Source organism: Miscanthus floridulus, chromosome 2 (genome assembly GCF_019320115.1).
Source record: "Miscanthus floridulus cultivar M001 chromosome 2, ASM1932011v1, whole genome shotgun sequence".
Lineage (NCBI taxonomy): Eukaryota > Viridiplantae > Streptophyta > Magnoliopsida > Poales > Poaceae > Miscanthus > Miscanthus floridulus.
In genome coordinates this window covers 3874017-3888611 of record NC_089581.1, presented here as the reverse complement: position 1 = coordinate 3888611, position 14595 = coordinate 3874017, and the positions used below count along the sequence as shown (strand labels likewise).

Here is a 14595-nt window from a genome sequence, read left to right as displayed (position 1 = left end):
GGTGCCGATTGGACGCTGGAGCGGCAGCGCAACCAGACGCACAGTGGCTGTGTCCGGTCGCAAGTGATGTTCACTGATGTAGGCAGCTTAGTGACACAGCGAGTGAGGCAGTGAGGACTAGACACTGGGGCGCGTCAGGTCACCTCTGACCTGATGCGTCCGGTCTAAGAAAAACCTCTCGGTGTAGTTTCTAGAGTCGATCTGACATGCGGTGGTCGAGCGTCCGGTCATTCAAGGGTCACGTCTGGTCATAACTAAAGTGCTGACGCATGAAAACTTGACCATTGGAGATCTAACACACGGGATTCAAAGGAGTGACATGTGGCAGACATCAGAGGACCAGATGCTAGGGTGCGTCCGGTCAGTGAGTCCGGTCGTGTCTGCAAGCTCCCAACGACTCTTTGAGTCTTAGGGGCTCTATAAATAGAAGTGCTTTGCCTTGGGCTCACTCTCTTGAATATTTTCACCTATGATACATCCTTGTAAGCCTAAGCAAACACCTTCCACTCATCTTCATCATTGATTTAACATCATAGTGAGATTGGGAATGATTCCTAGCACATTTGCTTGAGTGATTGTATCTAATGGCACTTGGGGATCGTTGTGGCTGCGGATTTCTTGTTACTCTTGGTGGTTGCCGCCACCTAGATGACTTGGAGCAGCGGAGAAGCATCGACACGAGTTGGTGATTGTTTGTGGCTGCCTTCCGATGATTTGTGATGGGTCTTGTACCTTCCTCGGTGAAGAGCTGAATGGTAACTCTAGTAAATTACCCATGGCATTAAGTTACCTCAATTGTGGGTAGGTTCTTACGGCGCTAAGTGTTGACAAGGTGTGTGATACCTATTAGCCGTCGAACCACCAAGTGTTGGTCGACACAACGGGAACTAGCATGCCAGCAAGCACGTGAACCTCGAGAGAAAAATCATGTGTCATCTTGTGATTGGATTTCTCTCGGTGATTGATTGACATTCATATTGATTGGTTCATCTCCCTCTACGTGGTGGTATAATCATCATAACCCCTCTCTTGCATTTACATTACTTAATTTCTTGCCTAGTGTTAAGCTCTTTAGTGTAGCTAGTTGTGAGAGCTTGTTAGTTTGGTTAGTGAGGCTATTTAGTTAGTCTTTGAGAGCTCACTAGCTTAGCAAGTAGCAACCTAGGCTTGAGTGTGAATTAGTGATCATAGCGATTAGAATTGTTGGGTAGGTGGCTTACAACCCTTGTAGAGCTAGAGCAAAATTGCATTTCACCGTTTAACGTACTAACAAATTGATCTAAGTGATTTGGTATAGTTTTATATAGGCTATTCACCCCCCTAGCTATATTAGGACCTTTCAAAGGGGAAGCAAGCGCGCTGTCGCATCACACGATTGTGGCAGGCCGGGGGTCGGCGCAAGGCGCGTGCAGCCGGGGGCCCGGGAGCATGGTCTAGGGGATGCCCTTGTGTGGTATACTCTTTGAGCAACCCCAATAGGAGCCCTCAAAATAATGCCTTTGCTTTTTATTTGATGGATTCCCTACTTGTGAGGTTCATATTTTTTCGTTTGTACTCCAGCAGTTGCCTCAAAGCATGGCCCTCAAAACCATTCTAGTAAACAATGACATGCGGGGCTCGCTTGTCATCCTCTTTCTTACCTTCTTCCCATCGACTAACTCGGCCATGCGTCTCCTGCGGGTGGAGAGGGGCCATCCCTATCCATGGGCAGAGAGGGGCCGGCTTGTAGCAAGTAGTCACGGACAGAATTAGCAGGGTGTTGGCCCTAGGCACCCATGGGAGCAGGGCACGGGTTCCTTGCTGCACAGGCAACCGTGGCTGGGGAGCAGGACTCGCCGCGAGTAGGGCAGCCGCATGTGGGGAGCAAGGCGCCACGAACAGGCAGACGTGAGCGCCACACGCTGCGAGTGGAGGAGGTCCGCCGGCAATGGGGAAGTAGAGGAGAGGTTGTAGAGGTGGTGCATCGCTGATGGGGAAGCAACGGAGAGATCTGGTGGTGGATTTGTGCTCAAGCAGGAGTGAAAGGTCTTAATATGGCTAGAGGGGGTGAATAGCCTATTTAAAAATCTACAAATCAACTAGAGCAATTTGATTAGTATGACAAATAGCGTAATGCAAACTTACTCTAGCTCTACAAGGGTTGCAAGCTACCTATCCAACAATTCTAGTTGCAATGATTACTTAGGCACACAAACTTGCTATGTAATTACTCACTAAGAGCTCTCAACCTTGCTACTCTAAAGAGCTCAACTAGATGAATGTAAATAATAAAGCAAGCTCTCAATTCTAATTACACTAAAGAGCTTGTGTCAACTAGTTTGCAAGAATATAAATAAGTGAGTAGGGTGATTATACCGACGTGTAGGGGATGAACCAATCACAAGATGAATATATAGCCAATCACCGGAAGAATGCCAAAGACAAGAGACAATTGATTTTCTCCCGAGGTTCACGTGTTTGCCAACACGCTACGTCCCTGTTGTGTCGACCAACACTTGGTGGTTCGGCGGCTAAGAGGTGTTTCACAAACCTCGTCCACACGATAGGACACCGCAAGAACCGACCCACAAGTGAGGTAACTCAATGACACGAGCAATTTACTAGAGTTACCTTTCGGCGCTCCGCCGGGGAAGGTACAACTCCCCTCACAATCACCGGAGACGGCCACGAACAATCACCAACTCGTGCCTATCCTCCACCGCTGCACCGAGCCGTCTAGGTGGTGGCAACCACCAAGAGTAACAAGCAAAATCCGCAGCGCAACACGAATACCAAGTGCCTCTAGATGCAATCACTCAAGCAATGCACTTAGATTCTCTCCCAATCTCACAAAGATGATGAATCAATGATGGAGATGAGTGGAAGGACTTTGGCTAAGCTCACAAGGTTGCTATGTCAATGAAAATGTGCAAGAGATTTCCCTTGAGCCGGCCATGGGGCTATAAATAGAGCCCCAATCAAATAGAGCCGTTATACCCCTTCACTGGGCAAAACGCGCTCTGACCGGACGCTCCGGTCATACAGACCGGACCCTGGACTCAGCGTCCGGTCCACTGATTCATGCCACGTGTCACTAGCTTCAAACGCTATTCGTCAGATTTCAACGGCTACGTAGTTGACCGGACGCTCCGGCTAAACTGACCGGACGCAAAATCCTCAGCGTCCGGTCGTTTCCAGTAAGCTCCCCAAGACGTATTTCTTCGATTGGACGTGTCCGGTCCACCTTGACCAGACACAGACCAGTGTCTGGTGCAATACCCTCGGTACTGTGCAGACCCATCAGTTTGACCGGACGCACGCTGCTAGGGTCCGGTGCTTTTAGACCCAGCGTCCGGTCAGTTGACCGACGCCAGCGTCTTCACGATCAACTCGTTTTCACTTCTAACTTCTTCACCCTTGCTCAAATGTGCCAACCACAAGAATTTGCATCCGGCGCAATAGAAAATAGGCATTCTATTTTTCCCGAAAGCACCTTCTTTGTAGATGTGCCAACACCACCAAGTGTATCACCTTGTGCACAAGTGTTAGCATATTTTCACAAACATTTTCAAGGGTGTTAGCACTCCACTAGATCCTAAATGCATATGCAATGAGTTAGAGCATCTAGTGGTACTTTGATAACCGCATTCCGATACGAGTTTCACTCCTTTTAATAGTACGGCTATCTATCCTAAATGTGATCACACTCACTAAGTGTCTTGATCACTAAAATAAAATGGCTCCTACATTTTATACCTTTGCCTTGAGCCTTTTGTTTTTTATTTCTCTTTCTTCTTTTTCAAGCTTAAGCATTTGACCATCACTATGCCATCACCATTGTCATGATCTTCACCATTGCTTCATCACTTGGAGTAGTGCTACCTATCTCATAATTATTTTGATAAACTAGGTTAGCACTTAGGGTTTTATCAATTAACCAAAATCAAACTAGAGCTTTCAAAGAGGGACCAACAACCCCAATAGAAATTTGGAGGCCTCCTCGAAGGCCCCTAGGAATGAGGGCTCGAAGAAGGATTTGAGAGCCTTCTCAACTTTGAGGGCTCCAGTAGTAACCCTATTGGACCTCTCTCTTTTTTTTGTCTTAAATTGTTAAATTTGATTTTAAGGTTTTAAGTAGGGACTCTGTTGGAGTTGCTCTTATATTTTAGACTTGGCGTTCTAGTAAAATACTTTTAAATCCAGTTTCAAAAAACTTTTAAATATAAAAAGTATGGGGAAATACAGTGATAATTTCAACATAAAGAAAAGCATTATAAAAGTACATCCCATGGATTTATGGTGAAACAAATTGGTGTTTGTATGCCGTCCATAACATGGTCTGTTCACCCCTACTATACTTTCCGCTTCTTATTTACCTCGTCAAATTGTTTAATTCGGACAATGCACATCTCCGATGGAATACAAAGCAATAATTGACATCGTTCCACATGTTTGTAAAAGGGATAATTGAATGTACAGGCAGCCCCTAATTTTATCACGGTACTAAGAGTGTCCCTAACAAAACGATTTGATTGCTGACTATGCTAAAAAACTGACATAAAGGACGCTAGCAATTTGTTCGTCACTAGCGAGAAATATATGAACCCAATGATATGGTGGACCTACGTTGCTTTTTGCTCTCGCAATCAATCACAAGAGAACATAGATATAACTTTTTTTTTAGAATATGGAGGGCCAAGGACCATACAACATAAATGAAAGTGTTTGATATTAAAATTATAGGCCATTTCAGAATCGCTCCACGTCATTATCGAAATCGACAACATCTACTTGTGGATGCCCTAAGGGCGCGTTCGGCTGGCTGGAATGCTGGGCTGGGGCTGGGGCGCACACTCACACAGGCACTGTTCGGCTGAACAGTGTTTTCAGACAGAACAGTTTTTTTCTCTCACAACAATCAGCCGGAACGGTATTTTAGCTTATTTTTCCAGTCCTGCCGAACAGAGCCTAAGTCATTTGGACTTGTGCTAGTTTTGTGGAGGATTGCTGGAGTTTTCCCCCTGCCAAAGAGATGGATCGTACCTCTAGTGAACCAAAGAGATGATTGCCCATAAGTTCAACTATAACGATACTCTGCATGTTGCCGTAGAAATTCCGATTAAATCATACTACTTATATTACTTATATGAACGGAGAAATATCATAATACATTATAATGGATGATGTGGACAACTTAAAAATATGTTAGTGAATGATATTGTTTAATGATGTAAATATCTTGAATGAATATATAATTGCATGTGCTAAGTACTAATCTAAAAAATTGAAAATATAAAAAATGTATTATGCATGTGATACACGAACTACGAATACTCTTTCTTAGGAAGATATGCATTTAAAAATATTAAAATATGATCCATCTAAAAAATTAAAGAAAAATTGTTTTAGTCTACCAACAATATTAAAAGGGGAAATTGTATGTTGGACATCTAAAGTGATAGTCATTTGCTAGTGGACACCTACTTTAGAGCATTTTACCAGAAGACACTCTAGTTCGTTGAAACTAGGCCACAAGACACCGCGGGCCGGTTTCAGTCGGTTGAGGAGAGAGATAATTTTGTTTTGGACATTCGATGCCCCTAAGCTACACCTGGGTCCGCCCCCAACCCGGTCTGGTTGGACCACGTAAGAACCGCGTTGCGCCGTGGAAGCAGGGGAACGAGCCGCAGAGCCCAGGCGAAGTCGGGACGAGCGCGTCTTCCGCGGTGGAACAAGAGGCGGCATGGGCGCGGGCGCGAGCGCGGAGGCGAGCAGCTATGAGGTGAGCAGCTAGGAGAGCGGTCTAGATCCAGCGCCTATGGATCCTGTTGGGAGCTTTGGGCGACGCTAATCCAGCAGAGGAGGGAAAGGACGCGGGGAAGCCAGCTAGGACCGAAGACGACGTCCTCGCCTACACCGTCGTTGCCTCCAGCTTCCTCACCCGTACGAGGTCTAGTCGTTGTTGCCGTTGCCGCGGTGGAGGTTCACCTGCGCCAGCGCTGCGCCGCCGAGGCCACCGCACTGGAGCCGCCCGCCGCAGTCACTCGTGGCGCAGTGGAGCTGCGCGCCGACGCCTGCGCGGCCCGTGCTGGGGCGCACGCCCTGTTGACACCGACCACACGCTGTGGCTGGCCCACGCCGCCATTCGACGCGCGGCGCTGCTCGTGCCGCTCTTCGACCGCTGCTTCCTGCCCTACCACCCCTGCCTTTGGGAGGACCCAGTGTTTTTCATCATCGACGACCACATCCTCTGTTGTGGCCTTGACCTCCTCCACTTCTTCACCCGCGACGCCGGCTTCTAGTCGCTGGACCCACGGGCGCCGCCGTTGTCGGTGGCGCCGCTGTCGCAACAGCAGCACGCTGGCGAGGCCGCTGTCGGCGCTGCCACGTCGTGCACGCGTCGCAGCCTCGACGCGCCCTGCGGCGGCAAGGCGCCGCGCTGGATCGAGTTCTGGAGCGACACGGCGTCTGACAGCCGTCGCCACGACTCATCCTCCTCGGAGGCATCCACCGTGTCGTTGCGGTCCTCCGGCGGTCCAGGAACCCACACTAGATTGACAGCTATCTTGACTGGCTGGGCCACGTCCTGAGGCAGGGCGGGTGGAGGGACACAGAGGTGACGGAGATGGTCGAGGTGGCAGCCCCTGGGGGGTGTTCGACGTCGGGTCGGGGACGGTTCTTATGGGCTGACCAGGTTGGGAGCGGACCCAAGTGGCTCAGGGGCACCGGATGTCCAAAATGAAATTGTCTCTCTCCTCAACCGGCTGAAATCGGCCCGCGGTGTCATGTTGCCTAATTTCAACGAACCAGAGTGTCTTCTGAAAAATACTCTAAAGTGGGTGTCCGCTAGCAAATGACCATCACTTTCGATACCCAACAGACAATTTCCCCATATTAAAAACACTTCAAATTTTCGAAAAATCCAACAGTAAATTAGATTTTGAGTAATTTTAATGCATATTTTTTTGAAAGATATTAGATAATTTTATCAAAGATTATTCTATAGTTTTTTTTTTATAAATTCTAGTTGACTTATGAATTAGCATGAAAGTTCGATTATCTCTTTCGTGGTGTCACGTGTAAACCATTTAGGGAGATAAATCAGCAAAAGTTAGAGGAGTCTAAATATCCGGTTTACCAATTAAGAGAGAGAAATAGTTGATGAGGAGAAGAGATAGCCTTTTTATACTTGAGAAAACACGATGCACTTAAAAAAAAGTACTATCACTGTCTTAAAACTTGAAGACTATCCTTCGTGTTGCTGCGAGATTTTCTTAAAAATAAATATATTACATACTTAGCATTACTATATAGTATTATGTTGTATATATATGAATTTGACTTGCATGTCACCACTACAAAAAAAATTTATGTGATGCGTTTGGAAAATGGCCTCCGAGGAGGTTGGGCCGGTTGCTCGTCATAGTTATTCATGGCAGGGCAGCCGCCCCAACAACCATCTCGGTTAATCACCATAAAGCAATGATTAACCGAGACGGTTGTCTTAAGACAACCACCTCAGTTAATGGATTAACCGAGGCGGGCATCGTAAGCCAACCGCCTCAGTTAATCGACTATTTTTGGAGGCGGACGTCTTATTCGGCCTGTTCGCTGGTTGGTTTCTGGGCTGGTTTGGGCTGGCTGGTGCTGGTTTATTGTGAGAGGAAAACACTGTTGGCTGGCTGGTTTGGGCTGGCTGAAACCAACAAGCGAACAGGCTGATTATAACAACAAAAAAATCATAATTATTTTATATAAACTCGAACGAAGACAAACTTTATATCAAAATTGCAGCTCTCGACAAGATCTACAACTTTATAGTTCAAAAGTTTTTGAACTGAAATAGTTTAGGGTCCCAAAATATTATTGTAGGTGCACATATTTTGAATTTTAAATTTTAAAATTATCAAACGATCTTGGATGTTGACATGATCTACACAAAAGTCATAGTTCTCAATAGAATCTACAACTTTATAGTTAAAAAGTTTTTAATTTGAAGATGTTTAGAGTCCCAAATATGCGTTCGAAGGTTATTGATTTTGAAATTTAAAATTTAGAATTTCTAAATGATCTCAAATGTTCATACAATTAATACTAAAGTTATGGTGGTCGACCTTATCTACATGTTTGATATTGACAAGTTTTTGATTTAAAGTTATCTAGAGTCTCAAATATGTGTTTGAAATTCAAATATTTTGAGACCCAATTTTGTGATTTTTTTAAACTATCTCTGATTCTATACCAAGTTGTAGTACTTGACAAGATTTAAAACTTTATAGTTAAAAGTTTTTTTTATTTGAGTTCATTTAGTAGCCAAAATATCTAATATAATATTACAGAATATTAATATAAAAAGATATCATATTACATATAGACATGAAAGACTATGTGATGTAGTGGTAGAGACGTGGTGGTGTTGAGTGACAAATCATGGATTTGACTCTCCAAAGTCGTAAGTTTTTAATTTTTTTGGGTTTTCTGAAGGACATTAACGGAGACCGCCTCGGTTAATGCCTCCGTTAATTGATTAATTGAGGTGGGCGAGGCGTGCAAAGCAACCGCTTCCGTAGTTCACGAATTAACCGTGACCTTTGGACAAAGGTAGATGGTTTACCCTCCTCCGTTAATCCAAAAGGCCCATCTCCGTTAAGGTTTATGCACTAGTGTGTTATTTTATTGTATCAAATTTGGTAGAAAGCACATGATAGAGATGACGTGGATATTTTTTGTAATTAATAAGAGATGACATGGACTTTGTGAGAAATGATGTGGACACCTTGCATGAAAAGATAGAACATCTAGTGAGTCACTTAGTGGGAAATGATGTTGACACCTTGCATAAAGAAAAAATCATCCAGTAGGATTTAACTTTATAAGAATATATAGAGAGAGATATCAATTCTACGTTAAGTTTGACTAATTTTATATAAAAGAGTTATAATAATAATAACATCACATAAATATATTATGAAAACATATTTCACGATGTATTTAGTAATACTAATTTAGTGTCATAAAATTTTATTTTTTCTGTAAATTTGTCAAGTTTAAAATAGTTTGATTTATGATAATTCTAGAAGTTAATTTAACTTGAGACCGAGTGAGCAGACCCGACCCAGAAAATCTCCGGGTCAGGTCCAGTGGTCCAGACTTGAATTTTCAGCCCGCCAGAGTGGGCCGCGGGCCGTGGGGGCACGGTTTTCCTGGCCCGACCTCACCGATCCAAAAGCCTCCTCTTCGTCTCCCAATCCGTCGCCGTTCGAGTAGTCGGCGCCGGCGGCCGGAGCGGCGGCGATGAATCCCCTCACGCAGGTGAAGCGGACGCAGGTTATCAACCAGAAAGAGGCGCTCCTGGGCATCGGCGAGGACGCGTCGTGGCACGCCAAGTTCAAGGACTCCGCCTACGTCTACGTCGGCGGCGTTCCCTTCGACCTCACCGAGGGCGACCTCCTTGCCATCTTCGCGCAGTGAGTCACAAACCCTCACCTCCTCCACTTCACGCCTACCTTTCTTCCCCTCCCTCCGTCCCTCCCTTCTTCCTTCCCCTCCCCTTCGAATGGATACCGGCAGGGAGATCTGACGAGTCCCCTGTCTCCCCCTTTGGCAGGTACGGTGAGGTGGTCGACGTGAACCTCGTGCGCGACAAGGGCACCGGAAAATCCAAGGGGTTCGCGTTCCTTGCGTACGAGGACCAGAGAAGCACGATTCTCGCTGTTGGTAAGCATCCTTTTCGCCCCTCTCTCCCTATTATTCTTTGGTCGCTTCTGTATTCAGTTTCAGTTAATTACCTGCTCGAGTCCTAATATCTATTATTCTTGTTTGCCTAATTGCGCATGGTGAAGACAATTTGAATGGAGCTAAAGTTCTTGGGAGGATCATAAGGGTTGACCATGTGAGCAAGTACAAGAAGAAGGAGGAGGAAGATGAGGAGGAGCAGCAGAAGAAGAGGGAGGCCCGGGGAGTCTGCTACGCTTTCCAGAAAGGCGAGTGCAACCGGGGAGCTTCCTGCAGATATTCGCATGATGAGCAGGTCAGTGTGCTGTGAATGCATCGATAAAACTGTGGTGTGATTATCCATTGGAATGCCAGTAAGCAAACCAATGCTGGTAATATCTTTGAGAAGCAATATATCAGTTGTCAATCAGTTTGGTCGCTGAGGGGAGTTGGGTATTCTGTCATCTCACAACCAATGTTTAATGAAGTTTACCGATGTTTCTCGTGATTGCTGGAAGCAACATAAGCTTCAATGTGCTAGGTCTTTGTATTGACATGGCTTAACCTGTACTCCAGTTGAATCACTGAATGGCCTAATCAGGGTGAAACCCACATTTACATCTGTGAGATTCCTTGGCACTGTTGTGGGATTCTATGGCTTGTGCAAAATACCCTGTTCGTTTTTAGACCGGGGGTGGGGGTTGTCACCATAGATTTTTTTTTGGGATTTGTTTGGGTCCAGTTACTCCATATCCAAAGTTCCAAACAGGCACTGAAAGATTATTGCCTGTGCTTAATTTCAAATTTCATATTTCTACTTTATATGTATACTGATGCTAATCATTAGCATAGCAACATGTTGCTTTGTTATTGTTATTGGTTTGGTGACATATTCTGATGTTTGTGGATTGTTTTTCAGAGAAATGCAAACACCGGTTGGGGTTCTAAAGAGGATAGCGGTGCACGATGGGAGCATGACAAACACAGTGATGTACCAAAGAGCCGAGGCATGTGCTATGCTTTCCAGAAAGGCGAGTGTAGTCGTGGCCCATCCTGCAAATTTTCGCATGATGAGCAGGTAGGTCAATGGATGCCCTTGGTTCTAGGATTATTCACTGGGAATGCACAGTATGCAAACCAATACCTGACTTGCAGTAATTTGTGTTCTTATAAAACATTATTTTCAGATGCATTACTAGCTAGAAAATGGGTATCATCTATCATGTCAATTTAACATAATGTTTCTTGCAAGTGTACCCCATGTTTCCTTGTTTCTAGATATGCTACAAACTTGTAATTGCAAGTTGCAAGTCTTTAGACAAATGCAAAGCAAGTTTTTTTTCTTATAAATTAAAAACATGCACACTTGTGATAAAGTTTCTGTTATTTGTTCACATGTGCATATGCTTCTGAGTGTGGAAATTTTTAATGCTAATGTAACATCATGTGATCCCTTTGCTTCTGTTTTTATTTGGTGAAAATATGTATCCTTGTATAATTGAGCCTGTAGCTTATCAGTAACCTTTTTCTGCGAGTATAGAGTAATCATGTTGTCATCCTATTCTGATGGTTGTGAATTATGCTTTCAGAGAAACATAAACAGTCGTCAGAGTTCTAGGGATGGTGAACCATCGAGATCAGAGCGGTATGGAGACCGAGAATCTAGGAGTAGGCACGATGATAGAAGAGCAGATGACCGGGACAGATACAGGCGTGACAAGTCACCTGAGAGATTACGAGATGAGAGGCAGAGAAACGATGACAGATCCGACAGAGGAAGGGAAGAAAAATCAGAAAGACGCAAATATGATGTGGAACATGATGATCGCAAGCGGTCAAGGTACGGCAGAGAGTGATGCCATGAAAGAAGTGTTTACAAAGAGTACGAATGGTGCAGGAGGCCGTGGGGATAGATGATTGTACTCTTTACTTACAATACAACCAGTGCTGTTAAATTTTGATATTTGAATGTAGTCGCCTTCGTCTGCTGCTGCATCATTCAGATAAGTATTTTTTTTATATGCCTCCATTTGATTACATCTGGTGTAAAACACCCCTGGTTGGGACCATTTTTAGTTAACATTGCTGACATCATTTAACTAGATTGTTAGTGCCAATTGCGTGGTTTTTGCCAAGGAAGTTGTTTACTGGTTAATCTTCAACTAGGATGGTGGACGCGCTCCGCCTGTTCTGGCTCCGTGATGATGTGCAACGAAAATGATATCCAGAAGTTAACATGCTTGCTACTTGGTTTGTATGCTCAAGGCATGTGAGTGAGAAGGCAGGTTCCACTTCCACCAGTCTAAGAATATCTCCAACAATCGATACCTAAATCAACGACCTATACCTGGATTTAAGTTATGTACAATAAATAGGCCACCTATCCAAATCCTTCCTTCTCCAACAACCCGCCTCCCTTTTCTCTCAGAAGAAGGCGGCGGTGGCTCTCATCTCCCTCCACTCTCTCTCTCCCTCCGTCCACCTCTCCCGGTGGAGATGTGCCCGCCGGCGGAGGTCCCGGTGGCGGCGAGGGCTCGGCAGAGATGTGCCCGCGTGGCCCCTGCTGGAGATGTGCTCGCCCGGCTGTTGGTCACGTGCCCGGCGGCGAGGGCCCGCGCGCGCCTGGCGGCGGCAGCCATCTCCCACGCGGCTCCAGGCATCGGTGGCGCACGCCCCCGCGGTGGATCCAGCGCGGGGGCCGGCGCGGCTAGGCGGGCGGTGCGGATCGCCTGCGCTGCGCGGGGCTCCCACGGCGGTGGCGTGGTCTCCACCACCACGGCGGCGGCGCGGGCTCCACCACTGTCTGTGACGAAGGCGGTGGCGGCCCCCATGCCGGTTCCGGAGTTGAGCTTGGCGAGGGCGAGGAGCTGCGGGGAGAGGACGAAGGCGGTGGCTGCCGCGGAAGACTTTGCGTCTTGGAGAAGGACGACGCAAATATGCCTCCCGGTCGACCTCGTCCCCAAAATGCATGCTCCGATTGCGTCTTCCGTTGGAGCCGGCTAAAAAACTGTGCATGACCGATTTTAGGTATGTGTCCCTCTTTGCATGAGTTGTTGGAGACGGTCTAATAAACGGGTTTTAGGTGCTGCATTCTAAAAGATCCACTGTTACCTGCAGCAGCAGCCTCTGCAACCTAAAAGGAGCCGTATTTCCAGTAGAAAATTTGTAGTGCACAGTGGTACTGCAAAGCATCATGTGAATGGACGAAATAAAAGTATCAAATAGGCTAACACTATCCGGATGTTTTCAGTTCTCACATTGCTATTCCCATTATTGAACAGTGCTATTCCCATTATGCAACCAGAGATGTGGCTTACATTTGGATATACGGGACGGGCATGACCATCGTCTTGCTACCCTGTTTCTGCGGCTGATAAGCCGGCTGAAGTTGATTCGTTGTGAGAGAAAAATATTATATCATGGCTGATAAGTTCAAGCGAACAGGTTATCAATATAATTTTGTACGACTTGCGACTGAAATTGTGATGTCGGGTGTGCTCGGTACATTCTAAGGACTAGCAGTGATAATTAACTTGAGCAAGACCGATTGGATAGTGCATAGTCCGGCTTAGGCAAATTAACTTGGGCAATTACTCACACCAAGCTATGCAATCAACAGCATCAATTATGGATTACCTAACAGATGGTGTTAGTGGCAATTACTCACACCAAGCTATGCAATCAACAGCATCAATTATGGATTACCTAACAGATGGTGTTAGTGCAATGGTTTGCAAAGCACATGGATTGACCAATGACCACACAGATAACCAGACTGCTAGAAGTCAATTATTTTGCTCATACGTTAAATGAAAAAAAGTCTACATAACCCCTCAGCTTTGGCACTGTGACTACTTCAACCCCTGATAGTTTCTCAAACCGTTTATTTAGCCCTGGAGTGGTTTTGGCATCTGGTTTTGCCTACTTGGCATTCCAACCTGGCAAGAAAAGACACGCTGGCTGTGGGGCACAGCTGTCAGACTCCTTCTGCCACATCTCCGGAGGCCCACGCGTGCCTCCACGGCTGGCCCCCGCGGTGGAGCGCTTTCGCGCGCTCGATGTGCCCGCGCACGCGTCCCCCGCCCCTAAACCCGTCCTCCCCGTCCCGGCGCACATGCATGCAGCCCCTCTTCGAGGCCTTCTGCATAGGCAGTGGACGTGGAGCACGTGATTGCCGTCGACGGAGACCGACATGCCGACCTCGGCCCTATCCCGCTCCCGCTCCGCCCCTGCTGCCCTTGGCCCTAGGCGCGCGAGACGAGATCCACCAAGATCCCGCCCCTTGACGCGCATGACGACGCAGCTCCGGTGGTCGCGAATGCCTCCCCCGCGACGACGGACCCTGACGAGGGCTCCAGGGAGCCCGAGGGCGGGAGAAGCACGAGAGAGAGGTCGCAGGCCAGGTCCACGCGGCATGCGCACGACCACCGTCGCCTCCTCCTCGTCATCGCCCTCGCCCTCATACTCGCCCTCGCCGTCACCGTAGTTGGACGCCTAGGAGACATCGCGGGCAACGACATTCGCGAGCGAGCGAGGCTGCCTCCTAACGCGGTTGGGAACAACGGCGTGCTCGAGCGGACCAACGATGCATAGCGAGCGAGAGCGCACAGCCTATGCAGCACTGCAGCACAAGTTGAAAAGGGCAAGAGAGAGAAACCAACTGGTGGATTGAATAAGAAGACAATGGCCCAGAGCTCCTACGTGGCATTACTATCCCATGTCAAGTACTCCAAGAGGGTTATTTATCTAGTTTTACAAAGTTTAAGGTGTTAGATACGTGGTTTTATATGTGAGGGGGTTAAGTAGACAACTTGTCAAACGTTGGGGGTTATGTAAACTGTTTCCTACATGAAATGTATGTGACATTTGTTAGGTTGAGCAATATTTAAGGCTATAGACATA

At 46.6% G+C, this 14595-nt stretch overlaps 1 protein-coding gene across 1 annotated transcript; it reads left to right on the top strand.

Moving 5' to 3' along the window:
* Nucleotides 1–9184: 9184 nt before the first annotated feature.
* On the top strand, nucleotides 9185–11681 carry LOC136537688 (zinc finger CCCH domain-containing protein 25-like). Its single transcript, XM_066529645.1, has 5 exons — nucleotides 9185–9446; nucleotides 9587–9696; nucleotides 9822–10009; nucleotides 10613–10771; nucleotides 11283–11681. Exons 1-5 carry the CDS (start codon nucleotides 9274–9276, stop codon nucleotides 11547–11549), a joined length of 897 nt encoding a protein of 298 aa, XP_066385742.1. The 5' UTR covers nucleotides 9185–9273; the 3' UTR covers nucleotides 11550–11681.
* The last annotated feature ends 2914 nt before the right edge of the window (nucleotides 11682–14595 follow it).

Excerpts from the sequence above, each read along its gene's own strand:
- LOC136537688 (XM_066529645.1), top strand. The coding sequence starts at position 9,274 with ATGAATCCCCTCACGCAGGTGAAGCGGACGCAGGTTATCAACCAGAAA. Across the intron at positions 9,697-9,821 it reads AAGCACGATTCTCGCTGTTG|ACAATTTGAATGGAGCTAAA; the intron begins GTAAGCATCCTT and ends CGCATGGTGAAG. Across the intron at positions 10,772-11,282 it reads AATTTTCGCATGATGAGCAG|AGAAACATAAACAGTCGTCA; the intron begins GTAGGTCAATGG and ends TTATGCTTTCAG.